Raw genomic sequence first — 21,559 nt, 5'->3', positions numbered from 1 at the left:
GGGGTGTCCATGGAGCAGCTTTGAGTCATTGGAATTTTTAAGGCAGTTTTTTCAAGGGGTATTTCTTTCTTTATTGAGGACTTTTATTCTGGATGGGTACTCCGTCACACTTAAGGGGTGCGCCATCGCTTTGAGGGGGGGAGACCCTGAATTTACATTCTAAAATCAACTATTGCAGTGAAGTTCACAAAAAACTTTCCCTGACTTAAACTTTTCCGAAGTACAAAATGCCTCAACCTCAAAATGATATGCTAATGTCAGAATGATAATTCTAAAAGATCTAAGCGAGCTCAGTAACCAAATTATTTGTGACTGGAGTTATTAAACTGTTTAGAGCGCTGGAAAACAAAATTCCTGTGCTGCATAAAAAGTCCAAATTGATCAAAGTTTCCCTACTTCTTCTTGATTAACTTACTTCAACTTTTCTACAATCTTTTGCCATCACCGTAAGGTGGGACAAACCGGAATTACCAATAGTGAGACGGGCAATGCTGCAATTCTGCACCCTCTAAGTCGGTAGGGGTTCTCATTTGCAAACACCAAGCTACCTCTCTTTTACGCAGCTGGCTATGTGAATTATGCTAAATATGCAGACATATACTTGCAACACTATCTGAAATTTTTGAGTACATTATGCTTTAAAAAAATTTGATCACATCAAACATCAGCTAAAACATCAGCTATCCAACGATCTAACGCAGTGACAAATTCAGGTGGTCTAGAACCTGTAGTGATTCAACGATAGAACAAGTCTTGATGAGAGCAATGAGCAATAGAATGCTAAATATTTACACCTTTTTGTGTCTCAGTTTGAAAATCACAATCCGTTTCTAAAGCCCCAGAAGTTTCTTCCCTCTCAAGTTGGTATGGGTATTGCTCGCTGATGATAAGGTGAGTTGCGATGAGACCTTTAACGTTCGGGTAGTAACATCAAATCATATTGAAGGCAAACAATTTTGTGGCATTTCTTTGTAAAGAAGGTAAGCTGTTGTCTTTAGCTTCTGTTACGAGAGTAGTTACTATCTGTAAAGATGTGTAAGCCCAAACCATCTTTTACACCGAATGGTATAAACAGTAAAGGTGGAATAACAAATTGCTAAAAATTTCTGGTACGAGTTATGCGCTGATCCTCCATCAGTATTCGATGAATCTGGTTTCAGAAGGAAAGAATTCCTGCATCGTTAAAGTACTATTATCTGATGCAAAAGGTTCATCCAACATCACAGAACGAACAGCTGGTGTCATATATGAGGCAGTGAGAAGCAAAGGGATGTAAGTTGACATTTTCAAGTTTTGAATAAAACGCGTTTAAAGATAAGATCCTAGGTAGGCTTTCATTGATTTTCTTTTCTAAATCATGCTGTATAGAAGCAACTACCAGGTCTACTAGTACCATTTCTTGCCCCAAGATAGAGGAGAGGTTCACCAACCATTTGTACTGGTTATCTCCAAATTTTTAATTTTGCCCTTTGCTTTTCACTGCCTCATATGTAATAGATGGAAGATACCTGCTTGAATATATTTTTGGTAATGATATGTAAGGTTCAAGGAAATATGCCAGAAACGCAGTGTGTAGGTCACTTGTAAGTATGGGAAAGTTAGTGTCATTTTTGATGGGTGCAAAGAAATCACCACAGAAATATAATCTGCGTCCTATTACAACAGCCAAGCCTTCTGCTCTAGAAGACTTTATGCGTCTCAAATCTTGTGCTTGCTCTGAGGGGTTCATTGGATATAGTGAATGTTTGAAAAGTCTGAAAGTAGATTGAAGTGCTCAATTATATGCACAAACTGTGTTAGACATAGCTGCAACAATAACGATTTTGCTGAGAATCTAGATTCCAAATAACATCTTGATAACGAAGACTTTTTGTTACAAGCTTAGGAGAAATTATTTGAAAGCAAAAAACAGTTCAACTGTATTTTTCTGGCCATTTAATGAAATGTGCACTATCAGAGGGGGTGGGGGGGAAGGATAATATTTTAGTATATAATTTCGTTTTGGGACGTGAGCTACTGTTCTTATGGGGTGGACAATCCTGATTTAATGCATTCTAGATTTGCATGAAATAATACTTCTACTTGAAATAAAAGGTGGGGTGGGGGGGCGGGTATTTTATTTGGCAGAGGGGGGGGGGGTTGTAGCTTTGAGAGGAGGTGCACTATCGTTCTTGGAGGATGGACACACTTGATTTCTAACAATTTTCTTAGCATAAATTAATGTTTCCATTTGAAATGTATGGAGGGGGGGTTCGGGGCTACTGCTTCGCTTTACGGGGATAGGGGGGCTCTGTAGCATTGGTGGGTTATGTCATCCCTCTTGGGGGTCAAACACCTTTAATTTCATGCTTTTAAATTTAGTATAACATAATATTCTCACTTTAAATTTACTCTAAAAATTCTCAAAAAATACCCAAAACAGCAATTTTTAGATGCCCCCCATTCCAAAACCCGACGCACAATGGGGTGGGACTTTTTACCTGTTCTTATTGAGAGGGTAATAAACAATTTGCACCAGGTTTAGCTTTTTTTTTGTATGTTTGGGTCCGACCCCTATTTTTACTGTACTATGTATGTGATAGCTATGTTTTTCATTCTTTTGCTATTAAACTCATATTTTTAAAATTGTCATGACAGTAAATGCTTGCATATTTACATCTTCGAAATTTGCAAATGTGTTACTTAAAACTTTGAATACAATTTAAGTTGTAAAAAATAATGCAGTCAAACTCGCTTATAACGAGCTCTGATTTAACGAGAAGCCAGATTTAGCGAGGAAATCGGGAAGATTTGATTATTTCAATGTTAAGCCTATGGTAGCATAACTCGCTTTTAATTAGCACACCCTGCTTAAAGAGAGCAATATTTTTGCGATTAATAAAATCTCTGTGTATATAACTTCCAGCTCAGCTTATCTTTCCTTAAAAAAATTCCTTTGACACTCTGAAGTAGACCGAAAGTGTTGAGTCGTACATCCTGAGAACAAATGTTGTCGGTACTTTTTTTGTGGAATAGAGAAGTATTTGAAAATCAAATATTTGTTGAAGTCAATATGTTATCTCTTACGATGTATACTTCTGAGGATATTGTAGCTTAAATTCATGCGAATGCAGATGGAAAAAAATAATGAAAGTGACAATGACAAATGTGAAGAATTTGAAACTGAACCACCTTCAACGTTAATGACATTTGACGTGCACAAAAAGTTTTAACCTTTTTTCGAAGTCGAAAGGTGCGAGTGTTGATTTTTTTCGGGTGTACCAGAACGATACACTCAGACAATAAGGCAGATCCAAACAAATTAACCAGAAATAATAATGATACAGTAAAACCTGTAAAGTTGACCACCTTTGTAAGTTGACCACCTGTCTATGTTGACCGCTTTTGTCAGGAACGGAATTAGTCCTATCTCATATAATAAAGAAAAACCTCTGTAACTTGACCACCTCTCTATCTTGACCACCTGTCTATCTTGACCACTAATGTACGCCAAATTTGGTTTGAAGTATTGTAAAAAACCCTTTCTAAGTTGACCACTTGGTTTATTTTTTTAAACTTTCTTTACAAAATTATTTTATTATATTATTTATTTATTTATTTATTATTATTATTATTTTGATAGCTTTCCAAAAATGTTTTTAATGCTTTGATGAGAGACTAGCATTTTACTAACTAACCAGCAGCATAAAGCTTATGCTGCTCTTTATTCTCCAAACTTGTTTTTCATTTGTTGTTCTATTTGAGATAGTTTTTTGTACTTTGTTCAATGAAAATTAGGTGTCAGTAAAAAAAGTTCAAAGTCTTTTCTTTTAGTTCCAATATGTTGTGGCAATACAGGAATTGTGCTAAAAAGAGCAGGCCAGGATCTATACATTTTGGGCCCCGCTGCAACAAAATATGTAGGGGCCCTCCTTAGTGGCCAGCAGTGTCTATTTGTAAGATGAATAAGTTTTAGTGCTATTTTTTTTCTTCAATTTCTAGGACCGTTAGCCCCTTTACGAACGTGGGCCCCTTGCTCTGCGGGTACGCAGATCTGGGCCTGCTAATGAGTAAAGTGACATGTTTCTGGTGCAAGGGATTAAGAGATAGGATATTTTAATTTTGCCTTTATGAACTGGGAGAGTCGCGCTTACTGCTCTTTGTGCTATAATTTGTACAAAAAAAGGCTTGAAAAAGAAAGTTAGTTGAACTTGAGATTAATAAAAAGTATGAAATATTATATTAAAATTAATTGAAAATGGAAAAAGCCAGAGAAAATTAGTCGGCACATATGGAATTTCTAAAACTACAGTGTCTAATATAGTTAAAAACAAGGAAAAAAACAACAAAATTATTTGAATAATATTTTTAATTATTGTTTCACTTTCAATAATGTTAAACAATGAAAGTGAGTTGAACAGAAAGAATAAGGGTGAATTACTCAAAAAATGAAAACATGGTGCTAGAAATGACAAAAAAAAAAAAAAAAACATTACCGCCCTTTGTAAGTTGACCACCTGTCTAAGTTGACCACCAAAGTACTGCACCGCGAGTGGTCAACTTACACAGGTTTCACTGTAATTTAAAAAAATTCTGTGGTGCAATCTGCATTAGGGAAGTGTTCAGATAGTCTAAACTTAAGGTACACTTGATTTTCATGATCCCCGTTATAAAAACGGCACTATGACTATCGTCTTTTGAGTCGATTTAGGATATAACATGCAAGTGAATTGAACCATTTATTTCAGAACACTACTTAAGTACCAAGTTATAAAATTTGGAAAAGCATTTTTACCATCATTTAATTTTTTTTCTGTAAGAATTACAATATTTAAACTGAATAGAATACATATTTAGACTATTTCTTTCAGTAAAAAACATTTTATCCATATTGTTAAGAGTTCGATGCAACTTAAAACTTTCTTTAAATGAAGACATAGTTCTTGAGAAAAACACAAGAGATCTATTTACAGCTATGTGCAAGAAATATCGTAACCAACTGCTAAATTAACCATAGCAATAAGGCAAATATCAATTAACACCGTGCACTCAACGGTAACACACGTATTTACATAAAAATACCCCAAAACACAGCGCAAAGGCTGAAAACGAGACTCCATAGTTAGAAAGCAAAACTGACTGTTCCCATTCCAATGCCACACGACTATTTATAACTCTCGAAAGAGAGCTCTCAAATGTTCCAGGTGATTCCCGAAGTTTCATTTCATTTTCTTTTTATGTATTCACAAATCTTATCGTTCAAAAATAGAGGGACCATGTACTTCATTTGAATGTAAGGGTGTTGTGTATTCATTACAAGAAACTATTTACAGGTTAAATTACTACGGTAATTTTAAATGAAAATTAATAGAGCAAACGCCAAATTTAGCCCGATTGCAACAAATAAACCATAAAAACAATAACTAATTTACAAAATTTGTAACAATATTGAAGAATTTAATGTGATGAAATAAATGTTTTCCTGGAATTAGAAATTTTGGTGTTTGACTGCTTCTAAACTAAACGATTCAATTAAGATGTCATTTGGTTTATCAAATTCAGTAAATAACAGCTGAAGTGCAGTGGCGGATCCCCAGGGGGGCAATCCCCCCCCCAAAAGTTTGTAAATTCAAAAAATTTCCGGAAAAAGGTCACGAAACTCCCCCCCCCTTCTCCAACACATCACGAAAAATTGCCTACAATTGTTCTTTTACCTCTTTAATTCCAAAAAATTTTCCAGGGGAGAGTTCAACTCCCTCTCTCCAATGGCATCGAAGATCGTGAAAAATTTTGAGTTTTTAAAGCTTCAATTTCAAAAAAAAATCGCCGGAATCGAAAACTTTTTCGAAAATGTCGTTAATGAGAGCCTTCAATTACGTTTTTAGAACTGCAACTCCAAAACATTCCAGGGAATTGCTCTCGATCTCAAGTCCTTCCCCTAATCAATGAAGACCGACTAACATTACGTTTTTGATGGTTCAATATTGAAAAGTTGAGAGATAACTCTCGACTCCATCCCTTCTCTTAAAGGGGGGGGGGGGGGGTTGCTGTTTCAAAAAAAGTGATTTTTTATTTTTCATTTCGTCTTGTAGTTCAACATTTCAAATATATGTTCCCAAAATTTCATGTCGTTTCGAGCAAAATTCTCTAAGTTATCAAGTGTCTTCCGCTCCTTCAAACTAGCTCCGACAGCTGCCGAAGAATACAGCTGTTCTGACAGTGGCGGACGCTCAGAATGATGGTGCTGCTTACTTGGGATTAGTTAAAATCATGAAACAATACAGAAAAAATTGATTTGAATTTTTGTTATCTTGAATTCAAATTATGGTTTTCGCTATCACGAGCGTGTGTGTGTTTGTGTAGGCGCATGTGTGTGGGTGCGCGTGTGTGTATGTATGTATGTGCGTGTTGTGTATGCAGTGCTGTGTGTACGCACGCGTGTGTATGTAGGCATATGTGTTTGTGTATGTGTGGAGGCATGAGTGTGTGTGTTTGTTTCTGTGCGTAGGCATGAGTGTGTGTAGGCGTGTGTGCGTAGGATATGGACTCAACCTGGAGACGATTTACGCAAGAGGAGCAGCATCGTGAGGCCGGTCGACGCAGCGGTGGTGCTGGCAGAGGGTGCTGGTGGGAAAATAAAATGATAGGAATTCAAAACAGTCAAATAAGAACAATAAGCAATCGTGATTGCTCAAAAAAAAAAAAAAAAAAAGGCTTAGGAAATCGAAGCTGGTACAGGGACTTTTTTATGGAGCTGGAATCGATGCCTTTTAGTTTCTAAAACTTTATAAACGCGTTTTTATCAAAACCACTTTTTCAAAGTCTATGTTCACTCCCATTTTAAAACCAGTTGACCGATCCATTTCGAATTTAATACACACATTCTGCATATAAAAAATCTCCCCCTACGTTGAATTTGAGTTTTTTATATATTTTTAATGCATTTTTTACTAACAAAATAGCGGAATTTTTCTTGAAAAATAGCACTTTTAACTTCAAATGGCCGCCAAAAATTTTTAAGTCAAACAAAAAAAGATCTGAGAACGTATGGGGGGGGGGTGAGGATTAATTAAGACTTGACTAAATTCAAATAGAATTTGATTTCAGATAAATGTCATCTGAGATACAGTGAACACCGCAAATCATCTTTCTCTAAAGGTGCTCTGGGAAAAGCTATGTCACCGGCTTGTATGAGGATATTTTTTTGATCAAAAATTTATAGAATATTCTTAAAACCAATCATAATAATACACAAAAAGTTTTAATATAATTAATCAAACCACATCCTAAAAAATAATTCGTAAAAAACAATGATTTTTTTAACGCTGAACCCCCTCCTCCTTAATGCTACTAAAGATGGCTATAACCATTGCATTTCAAAACTCCAATTTCCGATGGAAAGTACCAAACCCCCCGTTCCTTCCCCGCACATCATAAAATATAGCTTACAACTGCGTTTCTGAGACTTCAATTTCAAAAAATTTCTGGAAAGGAGCCCCCATGTACTTGTTTCCTGATTTTTCAATATCATTCGACGATCGTCTAAAACAGCGTTTTTGGAACTACATCGAAAAGTTCTGAACCCCATGTCTTTTGCTACGTCATCAAAGATGGCCTACAATTGCGTTTTTAGGACTTCAATTCCAAAAATTTTCCAGGGGAAACCCCCCGAGCCCCCTGGTTTTTATATTACTAAAGACATCTAAAATTGCGTTTTTGAAGCTCTAATTTCATAAAACGACTGGGGAGAATTCCTGAATCTCGTCTTTTCCCTTCAAGAAAACAAAGATAGCAAACAATTGTGTTTTCAAAAATATATCCTTAAATTAAAAAGAAAATCCAGAAGGGGACCTCCAAACCTCCCTTCCTCTTATTAATCACCAAATAGTCCTAAGATTGCGTATCTAAAAATTTTCGGGGGAGAGCCTGCAAACACTCCCACTTATGTGCGAATATTAAACAACGAAATCGACAAACAAACCCATAAATACTATCTTCAAATTTTATTCAAAAGGCAGTTTTGGTATTTCATTAGGGGAGAGTGTTGTACTTTGGGATACTGCTAATTTCTAAGAATCTATTCATGTTTTTGTAGTCTTTAATAGTATCCTTCGCCACTAAATGGTGCTATAGTAAAAATCAGCATCAAATGAGTAAAATTGACGATTTTGTGAAAGAAAGAAAATTTTATGACTTCAAAGTAAGTATTTTCTACATTTTTATTTCATTTTCCGTATTTGTATTTGTGAAACTAATCAACAGAATTTTATTTTACTATAAAAGAGAAGAATTCGAAATATTTTGGTTATGAGAAAATGATAGTGCATCCAGATTGACGATTATTTTGGCTTTTCTCAAACCCACGTGGTGATTGTACCTTAGGACACGTTCCAATGTACAATATATGCATGGTTCTTAATAAATAAGATATGTTTAGGAACATGGAACAATGTTCTAACCTTAAACAGTCTTTTAAACACATTTAATGTTCGATAATAATTCATAATTTATTATTTATTATTCATGATTTAATTTATTTCCATGAGAAAAAAAAATTTTTTTGTTTGTTTTTTGGTGCAAAGTTAGTTCTAATATATGGCTGTTTCTTGAATCACGAAGACTTTCCCGTAGTACAACATAATGTGTCCCAAGGTACAATAGCATGTTTCTTGGAACTCTTATTTTAAATGGCTGGTAATATTTTATTTTCAAACCGTCTGAATTTATATTGCATAGCAATATGTTGGGGTATTTTAATGTGACTTTTAAATTTTAAATTTGGTTCAAATAATTGACGTTTAAAATTAAAATCTAAAATTGTTTTCAAAATGTGTCCCAGACCCCCTTAAGAAAAAAAAAGGGAATGAAACTGAAATGTTCAACTTGAATATTGAACTGGTGCTTAGTATGGGAGAAACTTTTCCTCCAATCAATGGGGTAAGAAAGGTTCCTGAGCTTCCAGATAATTTTAAATTCCTTGATAGCTTTAGGAGTTAAGCAAAATATACCGTAACAGAGCCTCCTTTTCTTTCCTAAAGGTAGACTAAAATTCAAGAGGGAATTATCTACATCTATCTTTATCAAAAACTGGACAAAATGCTTTTTAACACTTTAATATCGAAAAATTTTCAGAGGGTCATCGGATCCCCTAATTTCAAAAAAAAAAAAAAAAGACTTCAGTTTTGAAAGTAATTTAGTCAAGAATTCCTACCCTCTTTCCCTTAATTTTACAAAAAAAAAAAAAAAAGAAAGAAAGAAATGCGAATTTGGCAACAGTTTTGAAAAAAATTCTGGGAGAAGCCTTTTAACCTTCCTTCCACCCCAAATCAGTTCTCCTGACTATTTGAAGACTTCAATTAATAACATTTTTCGGGGGGAGGCCGCCCGACATCCCACTTCTGTCCTGCTGCTGACACCCCCAAAGGTAGTCTAAAATTTCGTTTTAAGGTCTTGCAGCATTAGGTAGTATAACTTTCACGTCAAAGCACTAAATTGCGCACAAAGAATTTAGCAGTGTTAAACTTGTCTTACGTTTTTTAAAAATTTACCCAAATTCTGTTTTTGTGTTTCAAATTAAATACAATCATTCTGTTAAAGTTCTCCGTCAGAACTCTCCAATCGGACTCCCGCATTCACCGTGGTTGGCTCTGAGTGTTAGGCAAATAAGGTTGGTCTTTATTTAACTGCTATTATAACATAATTTATCTGTTTTCCATGGATGTCGTGAAAGTCAAGTGTTCTGGAAATGAAGTAATTTTGCATAATTCGACAAAGTATTAAAGTGGATCACGTAAAGGTGTCAAAGCATTTTATTTTCAAAACTGTTTCTATAATACTGCCATTTTATATGAGAAATATACAAAATGAAATGCACTTTTTACAGATGAAATAACTCATCATTTTCACATCACATTGTGCGAAGTGCTGTTTATATTAATTTTACGGTAACATAATTCCATGTAATAAATTTTCAAGTAATGCTGCGTTTGTTACATTCACTGATGCGCAGCACAAAGCTTCTAGGGAGCGGACAATAATAATAACAATAATAATAATAATGGCGCAAAGAGCTACTAAATAATTGCATGAATAAATTCAAATAATATACTTTCACCAGGGAACCACATGAATAGTGTCATAAGTTAAAAAGTTTGAAAAGGTAACACTCGAAAGAGCATCATGAGACATATTTTTGGCGCAAAATGTATTTGCTTTCGTCCGCCCGTTATCGAGATATAAGGTCTTAAAATCTTCCGAAGTTTTAAGAAAAGCGCTAATTTTAAACACTTGGCGAAAAATTGATCCCGCAACTTCACCGTCTGCATCCATCTACAAATCTTGTGAAAGATATCTTCCATTACTTACCTAAACTCGCTAAATTTGGCGACTTTTCCGGAAACTTTGGCAGACTTTGAGACTTCATATTTCGATAATGGGGACACGAGGACAAATAATTTGTGCTTCCAAAACATGCTTTACACCGCTGTTTCGATTGCTGCTAATTTGATTTTTTTTTTTTAGTATAACACTATCGTGTGGTTTCCTGGTCAGTAATTGTTTCCTACTCAAGTTTGAATTAGAAAGGGTTACAGTAGTTGGAGCAGATATTCGAGCCAAACATTTTAAACAAGAATAATAAGTTTAGAGGTTATAGTGACTGCAATGTCTCATCAAAACGAGAGAAATTCCGTTTTAATTCTCGAAAAAAGCTTACAAAATGTTCATTTTAAATTTCTTTCCAAATGACGGCTGAAATTTTTTTAAGCTTGCATGTGAATCTATTTTTTGGCAATTTGATAGAAAGAGGTGGAGTGAAGTAGGTCTAAAAGTATTTCCATGTTTTTGACGCTTTAGTCGCAAATAATCCTTCAAATCTCATGATGAATAATACATTTAAATACACTGTTGCAGCGTAAATTATTTAAAAAATGTTCTTTGCAAAATTTGCATTTTAAGTGAAGTTATTTGTTTCTGCTGAATGGAGCAGTGGTTGAGCGTTGGCCTCGTATACCTTAAGCCCTGGTTTCCTAGAAACGAATCGCCGATCTTCGACGTCGCTCCTCGCCGTGACGCTGAAATCAAAGTCAAATGGATTCCGGCGTGACCATTCACGACGTCGATTTAGCTCGGGCGCGCATGCGCAGAAGAATAAAGTTTTTGCCTCGACGAGGAGCGATGCCGACGATCGGCGTGTTCGCTCCTAGAAAACCAAGGCTTTAGGTCGCGAGTTCTAATCCCATGGTCCAAGTAACCAGTCAGTGAATTTTCGAGGTGCAGGAAATCATCAGCGTCTTTATCGCATGATTATGTGATATGTTCTAGGTCCATTGAGAGCTTATTTGACTCAATCATTCTACACCAAATTAAATTCCTAGTGCGATTTCCCACCATAGGGAGTCCAGGAGTCCACCATCTAATGGGAAACTGGGCTTGAATTTTTTTTTTTTTTTTTTTTGCTGTTGACATTTGCGCCTTTATGGAGGTACATGAAAGTAGGGGTGCATCGCATTTCAATTTTTGGGAGGGGAAGCATTCTCAATTTATCAAATGAAATTCCAAATTTTATTGAATGGTGAAATACTATCATGCTCGCACATCGTACCTACATCTTATGAGAAAAGACATAGGCGCCACTAAAAAAATAATGTCAATTTTGAAAAAGATCGCAATCTTGCAATCTGTTTTCGAATTTGCCAAATAAGGATTTTGGGAAGGTCACAGTCACCTCCCGTGACTTCCTATCAGGACGACCCTGCATGAAAGATTGGATGCGAAACCGGGGGATCTCAGGAGGTCTGTAAAAGGCAAAGGCGCGCAGAAATTTGGAAGGAAAATAAAATGAACTTTGTTTTACTTTTCTGAATACTTTCAATTTGACACAAAATATCTTCCTTTGGCGTTCAACGAGTATTTTACGAATTTTGATGGTTTGTGATATTTTATGATGCAGAAGTGTCAATTTATATCACAGATTAAGGGGCTGAGAAACAATCCATACTTGCACTTTTTTGCTTTTCTTGATTTGTTTCTAAATTTCTGTACCTCAAAGCCAGATTAACGTAAGTCACACTATCACTACTTTTTCAGGAGAGCGTAAAAACGTTTGTCTAGTGCTTACAAAGGTTGACACTAGCGCTCTCGAAATACTGGGTTCTAATTTTATGATTTTTTAAAAATTAATTACGTTGTTATGACCCAATGCGAGAAAAGATTTTTCTATACATACAATGCAGTAATGATCTGAAAATAGCTATTTTTGAACTCACGTTAGTCTAGCCCTCAGGTACAGATTTATTGCCATTTTTGTTTGGCACTTTAAACTAGAGGTTTATGTATATTGCCATTTTCAAAGTCCAAATAAATAGCTATAAATAATGACAGCTCGTATATATCAAACTTTAAAATGCGAAGCATTCTTTTCATACAAATAGCATAAAATTTTCCAAAATTACAGCTCTCAAAAAATATTGTTGACATATCTGTATTTCAGAAACAGAAGAACGTAAGTCACAATATGATTATTTTACTGGAGAAAGGAAAAACTTTTTTGTGGCTCATGCAAAGGATGGGACGAACGCTCTTTTAACTCTGGTAAAAATTTGAAAATGATTTTTTTTTTTTTTTTTTTTTTAAGAATTACGTTCACATGACTCGATGCGGAATTAGCTTCTACATACAATGCACTGATTAACAGAAAATCACAATTTTTGGACTTACATCCGTCTGGCTCTGAGGCACAGATATGTGTTACGTTTTTCGAAACATGTGCAGTAAATAGAAAATTTCATCTACCACTGTTTTCCTTTTTCAAAAAAAAAATATTTGCAAACTGCTTATGATTTTAAGAAAAATATTGAAGTAGATCAGTATTACAAGCAGAAAGAAAAGTGTAACATGTTTCATGCTAATGAAGAGCATTAATTACAGAGCAAAGCATCAAATGAATGGTACCGTGGGAAGGTAAAGAGCAGCATCTGCAGAAATGATTTTTTGAGATATTTGAAGAAATGCGTTTTGGATTCCATGCTAAAAATAGGAAAGTGTTGGAATTTGACAATTTTTGCGTGCTTTATTTTCAGCGTAAACCAAATAAGCAAGCTTGTACACTAAAGCTTAAGTACAATAGATGACAAAAATGCAAAAAAAAAAAAAAAAAAAAAATTAAGAATTTGCTGTTACTGCGCTTTGCCTTCCTACGGCAGAATGCCTGTCGGGAGTAGATGGTCTGGGTTAGTCTATAAAGTTTGTTTTTTAATAGTTTTGGAAGTGAAATGCTCTGCTTACATGCTCCCATGTGGTACATATCTACTGTACTAAACCAATATAAAAGCATACGATTTCTGAACAACTCCTAAGAGCACTGAAAATATTCATTAAAACTTCAGCAACTAATAAAATCAATAAATTTAACAGCATAATAAATAAATGGATGAAACTATATTTATTTGCAAAAGCTTAATGACAATGACTAGAATAAAAAATGTCAAGTATAAAAAACCTATAGTATTTTATAGTATACATTGAATAATAATAAATTTCTGTACATTGTTTTCATCCCACATAAAATCACATTTTTAAACGGTATAAAAACATTCATTAGGATATCAAATATTTTCTGTAAAAAATATAGCATTGGCTCCTACATCAGTAAAAAGAGTAAAAAAAAAAAAGTATTAAAATATACATGTACATTTTACAGTTACACTGAAAATATCCTTGTTGTAAATAAATAATTTGAACATACAATCTTTAGCATAAATCAGTCTTATCTCTTTCTTGATTGATATTTTTAAACTCGTGTTTACAGTATTTGCTTGATGAAATTAGTTTTATTTCTGTAATTTGTAATTGATTCGTTATACAGTAAAGCATCGTTTATACGTCTCCCGATTATACGTCTTTTACATTTATGCCTTGTTTTCATAAAGCGCCATTTCGTTCCCATTCATTTTTAGGCAAAAATGCACCGCTTATACGTTGCGAAATATGTTATACGTCTTTCCGTCCTACCTAAAATTCGAAAATACGTTGCGAAATATCTGTTAAATGGGGAGACTGGGGCTAATGGCGGGTAGCGGTCACTATAATTTCTCGTAAAGTGAATAACGCAGATTTAAACTCTGATTGTTCTGCTATTTCACTGAAGTTTATGGATATACTACTCAAGCGCTCGCCATCTTTGCAGTCGTCGTTTGCTTGTTGTGTAATAAGGAAGACTATTTTGACGTTTCGCCTTATAAGAGGATAGTTTAATCCACTATCAGGCTTTTACTGTTTGACTTTCCTGAATTGAGACTGATCTCACAATAACAAGGTAAGCCATATTCTTATATCATATGGTGTTTTATAAAGGTTTTAATCATTGTTATTTGTTTTTCTAGCCGTAGAAGGAAAACATGCGGTTGGGGGTAATGGTGGTCACCACACTCGGGGTAATGCCACCCCCCCCCCCTTCCGAGAGGTATTTATGTGACATGTTCCCTGGAAAGTAAAATTAACTTGAGCAACATATTAGCAGTTTTCTTAAATTAATAATCCTTTTTTCCCCATGGAAAGATGTTTTTTTTTAATCATTGATTTCATATTATGTCTATACTTTCAATTTCTTTTTGTAATATATAAAAAGCGGAATTATGTAATGAAATAAACATAAAGAATTCAGTTTAACGTTCTTTATGTCATTGAAAATCCTCACATTTCTTATTTTACAGCCATTAAGTAGTAAACGACATTACTGACTGCCATTACCCCAGGGTAGGGGAGGGGTAATACCGGTCAAAGCTGATTGTGCAATATTTTTTATTTTTCCAATGGGTAAGATGAATTAAGGCTCAATTCGAGCCTGCAATAGGTAACATATACTATATGTTAGCAATTTTACATGATTGCGTTTCAAATTAAAAAAAAAAGTAAAGTTTTATATTCATTTTTCGTTAGGTGACTGCCATTACTCCAGTCTCCCCTACGTCTTTCCGTTCTACTTTCGAAAATTTTCTGCTTGTCTATCTTTCTTGGTTTCTATGAGGAGGGAGGGGGGAGGTGTTCACTCTGGTTTGGACGGTCAAATAAAAGGAAAAAAAGCGAACGTCGTTTGTCGAAACACTAGAGAAATTTTTTTATGAACTAATTTAATCAACAATAGTGCAATCAATGCGCAAAGGCAGTATGTACCCAGACGACTAAAAAATACTTTTTAGTGAAATTCTTGCACATAATGTACTGTATTGAAATTGTATTGGACATTTGTTACATACATAATCGAGATATGCAAGTTCTTTTTTACTTAAAAGGTAGGTTTTATTTGAAGGTTTTTATTACAAAAGTTTTCCAGAATAATCTAAATGTGTCGCGTAAAAATTTTAATTGGAACCACAAAACTGTTTGCATAAATTTGCTTTAGTGGTGTCAAACTTGTGAAATTCAAAGATATTTGTTAATGCTTCAATTATATATCGTTCCATTTCATAAAAATCGTTTGCAAATACGTATAAACGATGTTTTACTGTGAGTGGAAGAAAGTTTCATTTTGGATTTAACTTGATGGTGAAGAAGAGCAAAAGGTGAGGTATATCACTGTGCGAAGATTGACTGGGTTAAATCGTATCTCCGTTTTTCCCCCATTGTAGTTACAAAAGAGCTAACTATATAATTATCACTCTAGTCAACTCAGGTTTTATTGGTGTGTTGGAGATGAAGTAAAATACGTATATACAAGCCATATCATGCTTTTTTCCCATTGCTCTCTACAGGACAATAAGCCGTTCTAAAAATAAAATCTTTTTGGGTTGGGGGGGGGGAGGAACCATCATGTGGGGGGTTCTCACGTTTTGAGAGAATCTTGTGAGTTGTTTCAACTTTGAACTCTTTTTTGACACACAGCGACTTAACTTACGAAAATGAGGCAAAGCAGGCATGAACATTTATACAATGTAGGTAACTAATTAAATTTCAATTTAAACTAAGTTCCTCATCTAATAAAAGCAGAAGATGCGGCGCCCCCTGAGCAGTACACCCTAAGCACGATCATTAAGCTTATCAGGTAATCCTGCCGGTAACGAAGAAAGCATTAGATTCTAAACTGAGGAAACCGAGTTATATTTCTTAATTGGCGATTTCGATTTGTCCAAAAATAATTAATTTGGAGTTACCCATATTAGTTATGACATGATGGTCCATATGTAGAACGTATTCTTTGTATGCTTAAACTTCTCGATCCTCAAAAGCGATTCGATAAGCACAGGGCACTTTTTAACTCTACCTTTTGGCTCAGAGCCATTTATATTCTTGAAATGTCCTTTGTAAAAGTATAAAAAAATACTTTTAGATCCAGTGTCCAAAAGCGTTGCTTTCATTATTTAAACGTAGAGCATTTTCACATCGACCTTTCAAAGCCAGCTAATAACAGACTTGGAGATTGGTACTCTAAATTCAATGTCGATTTTTTTCTGAAATGTTCTCAGCAAAACTCGTTCGTTTTTCTCGCCAACAGTAAATTTCAGGCGCTCAAATTTCATAATTGTCAAACCTCACCAGCGTCTTTTATAGGAATTCGGATTAACTATATCAGTTTGTTGCGAAACTTCTATAAATCCGTTATGAGGACCCTGGGTGCTTGTTTCTTTTCTGGCATTTGGTGGATGGTTGGAATGGATGTCATGCGAGGTATTGTAGATTCTATTGGTACTGTGACTGGAACACGAAGTGTTTGAGGCACTTCAGTTGTGCCCGATGAAGTTGACGATGAACCTCGCCCAGAAAGAGATCGTCCATTGTGGTGGGAACCGTTTGTTTTTCTCTTCCTGGAATAGATGAGAAGAGAACATTTTAAAAAAAAAAGGAAATATTTAGCAAAATATCTTTAGTTATTAATATTACCATTGTTATAAAACAATTGAGCCAGTGAGAAGCAAAGGGATGCATGTGGACATTTTCAAGTTTTGAGTAAAACGAGTTTAAAGATAAGGTCCTAGGTAGACTTTCATTCAAAAGTTTTTCTAAATCATACTGCTTAACAGCACCTACCAAGGCGACTCGACCAAGGTGACTAGGGCTCTTGCCCTAACACAGAGGAGGGGTTCACCTACCATTTGTACTGGTTATCTCCAAATTTTTAATTTTGCCACTTACATCCTTTTCAGGGCCGTATGCAAGGAAGAGGAATCTTAGGGTTCAACCCCTCCCCCCCAAAAAAGTTTAGTTTGATATTTAAATGTTCGTTTATATTTAAAAAATTCCAAAAAATATTGTTCCAAAACTCAAATGTCTTTCATATGTATATTAATTGCATAAAACGCTTTTATAATAGATAACCCGACGACTTGAACATTACCACAAATAGCGCAAAGTTTGCATGAAAGTTTTTCAACCCTCCCCGAAATTATTTTCTGGTTACGGCCCTGATCCCTTTGCTTCTAACTGCCTCAATTGTAAACTGTCACAATATTTTGTTTTCAACCACATGAAATTTGTATTAATGCTCAGATGTTCTATATGATGTCATTTAACTCTATTTTATAAAACGAGATTGAAGTTTCGCAAAAAAAAAAAAAAAATCTCCCAAATTATTGTTTTATTTTCTATTCATAAAATTAATAGAGCATTTTTTCCAAAACAATGTATTTGAAGCATGATTAGAGCTACAGATGCATCTTGAAAGAAAAGTTTATTTTAAAAAATCCACCTTATAAATGACAATCATGCATTTATTCTTTCAAAAAAGTATAACAACAAAACTTACTTTCTGATCTTTTGTATTAATAGTATAATAGCAACATTTCCAAATACAAGGCCCACTACGGATGCGATAGGTATAAGAATTTCTGAAAAATAAAAATTCATATAAGTCGAATAGTCCTAATTTTTTAGACGATTCATATTCATATTTTACAGCAATTGGAAGTTTTATTCAAATATCTAGTCAAGCTGCATGAGAAATAAGTGTGAAAAAGAAAGCTAATGTAGATGCATTATTTATTATACAAAATACAGTACATAAATCACAACATCTAAATGCATTATTTAATTATAATTTAAGGAGGAAAATTCCCCCCGTTTAGAAAACAGGAAATTTCTTCCGGTTCTAAAATTTTCACTTGTTATTACAAAAATGACTTTCGGTTTTTTAAAGATCATGATGTGTTTTTTAAAATTTAATTAATATTCAAATTTGGTTTTAAAGGCCATATTTTTTGAATTTATAGTTCTTATGGTGCGATTCAGAGTGTTGTGTTTGTGAATATACGTATGAATGTGTCAGGGTTTTTTTTTTTTGCTTACTACTCATCATTCCAAGAATTTCTACATTACAGTTGGGGATGAGAACTTGGAAACGAACTTAGGCGATTTCAGTGAAAATAACTTATTCTCAGAATAGTAGTTCGTTTTCTACTACAATTCTGCCAAAGTCGTAACTAGCCGAAATCGGATTGCAGTTTGCAAATGTAAGAGTACGAAAGAAACTTTAATATTTTTTTACGCGAAATTTAAAGCATTATCTTTCATTCAGTGGCGTAGCTAAGTGTGGGGTTGGCCCGTACTGTGGGTTCCACCCGCTCGGGAAGTAAACCCGGACACGACGAGCAAACCTTTTGAAATTTAAAATTGATTTCTGTAAACAAAATAACAAAATTTGCCTATTGTATGCAAATGTCAAACATCTGTTGGGCGTTATGTTTCAGAAAATTTTGACAATTAATGAACATTTTAAATTCAATCATTGTTTTCTATTATTTAAGCGCATAAACGAAGAAAAAGCAAATTGAGGCCGTGAGAAGAAAAGGGATGTAAGTGGACATTTTCAAGTTTTGAGTAAAACGCGTTTAAAGGTAAGGTCCTAGATCTGCTTTCATTGAAACTTTTTTTTTCTAAATCATGCTGTGCAGCAGCATCTACCAGAGCTACAAGTACTATCTCTTGTGCCAAGACAGATGAGGGGTTCACGTACTGTTTGCGCTGGTTATTTATAAATTTTTAATTTTGTCACTTACATCCCTTCGCTTCTCATTGCCAGATTATAGAAATAAATTGTTCATGAAAATTTTCGAATCTAAATAGCTAAAAATAAATAAATACAAAGTCAAAATAATATTCATAGATCTGAATTAGGAGCTTTTCTAAAAGAAAACTTCTTTAATGGTTACCAATAATGAAGATACACATGAATAATTTGTTTATATAAAAAATAAAATTACGATACGGGGGAGGGGTGGCTTACCTTCTATGTATTTATGCTTTTTTAAGTACACTTCAACTACATCTGCATTTCCAATTTGTAAATCTTCGTAGTCATCAGAGCCATTTTTCCGACTACGAAGTGCATCTTCAATGCCTGAAAATTAAAAATCGTCAATCCATTAGCTATTTTGAGAATTCTAATATTGAACGTGAAATTGAGTGTAAGAGTGACTTTTATTTTCATCAACATATTTTCAATAGCTGTTAAATTTTTTTTGGAACAGTATTTTTCTGCTCGTAACGCGAGCAGAAAAATACTGTTCCAAAAAAAATTTGGGACAGTCTCGTTATCGGACGGACGTTTTCGGACGGACGTTTGGGACAGACGTTAACTGAGTTCATAAGTTTGGAACGTCGACTCCAATACTTTATGAACAGAACTTTGTCGATACAACAATAAATCTTTCTAAAGTTCAAATTCCGAAGATCACAATACAGACAGAGCTTGACTATGACATGGGCAAGGGCATGCCCGCAGACAAAGGGGTGCCACAAGAGGCGGCATTCGCAATATCAGAAACAACGCAAGACTAAATTTTAAACTGCAATTTAACAACAAAATGATTGATTTAAAAAAAAACAACATTAAAATTGTTTGTTCTTGAAGTTATTTATTAGTCAATTGAACAAAATAAAGGACTACACGGGTCAGTTTCTCTGGCAGCATATGGCCACACGGGACGATGGTTGGACACCACTGCATTTGGTAATGCATTTTGAAAAACTGTTCTACAAACAATAAACTTGAAGATTTTACCATGTTAAAAACTACAGTATCCTGTGCTGCTATACTCGAAATGACTCAATTAGCGGAGAAATAAATGCACAATACGACAACGGTTAATCATTGCACGTTTTTTACCGTAGAAGAGTCGTTCCGTCCAACCAGTACACGATCCCTGGAACTATTTTGAGCATGATTTTGGAACATATCGAAAAAGAAAATATTACGTGAGTATTCCTCATCTCCATCGTAAGTTACATTGTTAACATTTAAAAAAAAGGTTGCACTAAGTAAGATAAGGAGTTCCAGAAAAAGCAAAATAAATTACTTAGACAAGGCTGCACTGTTCCATTCCAGTAAGTGCCATCCACGCATTGCAAGAAGAGTGAATTCGATAGCGTGTCATTGAAAACGTGTCCCTTGCAACACATGTACATAGAAGAGCGGTTATTGCTGTAAACCATGTAGCCCAGTTTTGGAGGAGCCAGTCTGCGACATCCATTAACTGGAAGAACAATTCAGATTTAATCTCACAGACGAAAATGAGAACAAAAGACAATCTCACCTTCTCCCGAGGTTGGTAGCGATGATCACACTTAATTAACTGCACTGAAGTCGCATTATGCATGCATTTAATGTATGTTAGGATCACTTGCAGGACTCGATTTCGGCTTAGGGGGCCACCGGCAAAGGCAAAGAACTAAATAAACATTCGGGAATTTTCCAAGGGACTGGCGAGTTGCGTTTTTAGAACTTCAATTAGGAAAAATTACTGAGGAGAGTTTTCGAGCCTTCTCCCCCTAACATCAAAGATCGTTTAAAATTGCATTTCTGGAACTACAGCCTCGAAGAATTAGCAGAAGAAAGTTCTTGAACCGCATTCCTTCCTCTAAAGTTACGAAAGATGGTATAAGATTGCGTTTTTAAGACTCGTTTTGAAAAAGATGCTGCGGAAGGTCCCTGAATCTCTTCTCCCCCTCCAATCCCAAATGATAAAATTCCGTTTTCAGAGGTCCAATTTCAAAAACAAATCGGTAGAGAAAATGGTCCGAGCCTCATCCTTTTTCCTTCGCCAAAGATGCCCCGAAATAGCGTATTTAAGACTTAATTTTAAAATTTCCGGTTGAGAGCGCTGTTTATGTCAAAGATTGTTCAAAAAACACATTTCTTGACTTCAGTGCCAAAAAATTACCAGTAGAATCTCTCAAGAGAGGGGCGATCACCCCTCCCTTATATCCATCCATGGGCAAAGGAAACATTGAGGATCCTGCACAATTGCAATAATGCCCCCCCCCCCCTTTCCACAACACCACGGCATTATACATGTCTAGAAACTCCAGACAGGAGCTCGCAAGCTTAGATTCTTTGAAGACTTATTTAAACATCTTTTTACCCATTTTACCTTTTACGCACAATTTTAAGGGGAATTGTCCATGATACTCCTAAACTCTTTTATTGTTTTGCACAAGCGTGAACGTGTGGAAATACATTTACACCAAACTGCTAACTGCAGGTTGCGTGTAGGCAAACACGACACGAATTTGCTGACAGAATTTGGGTCCCTCCTTTCAAACAGCGGGGCACTGAGCAAGTGCTCTACATCCCCTTGAAGAAATCAGGCCC

At 35.0% G+C, this 21,559-nt stretch overlaps 1 protein-coding gene across 1 annotated transcript in view; it reads right to left on the bottom strand.

Annotated features, from left to right (window-relative positions):
- Positions 1-15,859: 15,859 nt before the first annotated feature.
- Positions 15,860-21,559, bottom strand: part of LOC129220434 (mannan-binding lectin serine protease 1-like) — a 110,693-nt gene continuing 104,993 nt past the window's right edge. The window contains exons 5-8 of the mRNA XM_054854857.1: positions 20,265-20,441; positions 19,193-19,306; positions 17,717-17,798; positions 15,860-16,778 (exon numbers count right to left, since the gene is read on the bottom strand). Of these exons, the coding sequence (XP_054710832.1) occupies positions 16,562-16,778; positions 17,717-17,798; positions 19,193-19,306; positions 20,265-20,441 (590 nt within the window). The 3' untranslated portion in view covers positions 15,860-16,561. The remainder of the gene's footprint in view (positions 16,779-17,716; positions 17,799-19,192; positions 19,307-20,264; positions 20,442-21,559) is intronic.

This window comes from Uloborus diversus, chromosome 4 (genome assembly GCF_026930045.1).
Source record: "Uloborus diversus isolate 005 chromosome 4, Udiv.v.3.1, whole genome shotgun sequence".
NCBI lineage: Eukaryota > Metazoa > Arthropoda > Arachnida > Araneae > Uloboridae > Uloborus > Uloborus diversus.
This window is presented reverse-complemented; position numbering and strand designations above follow the sequence as displayed.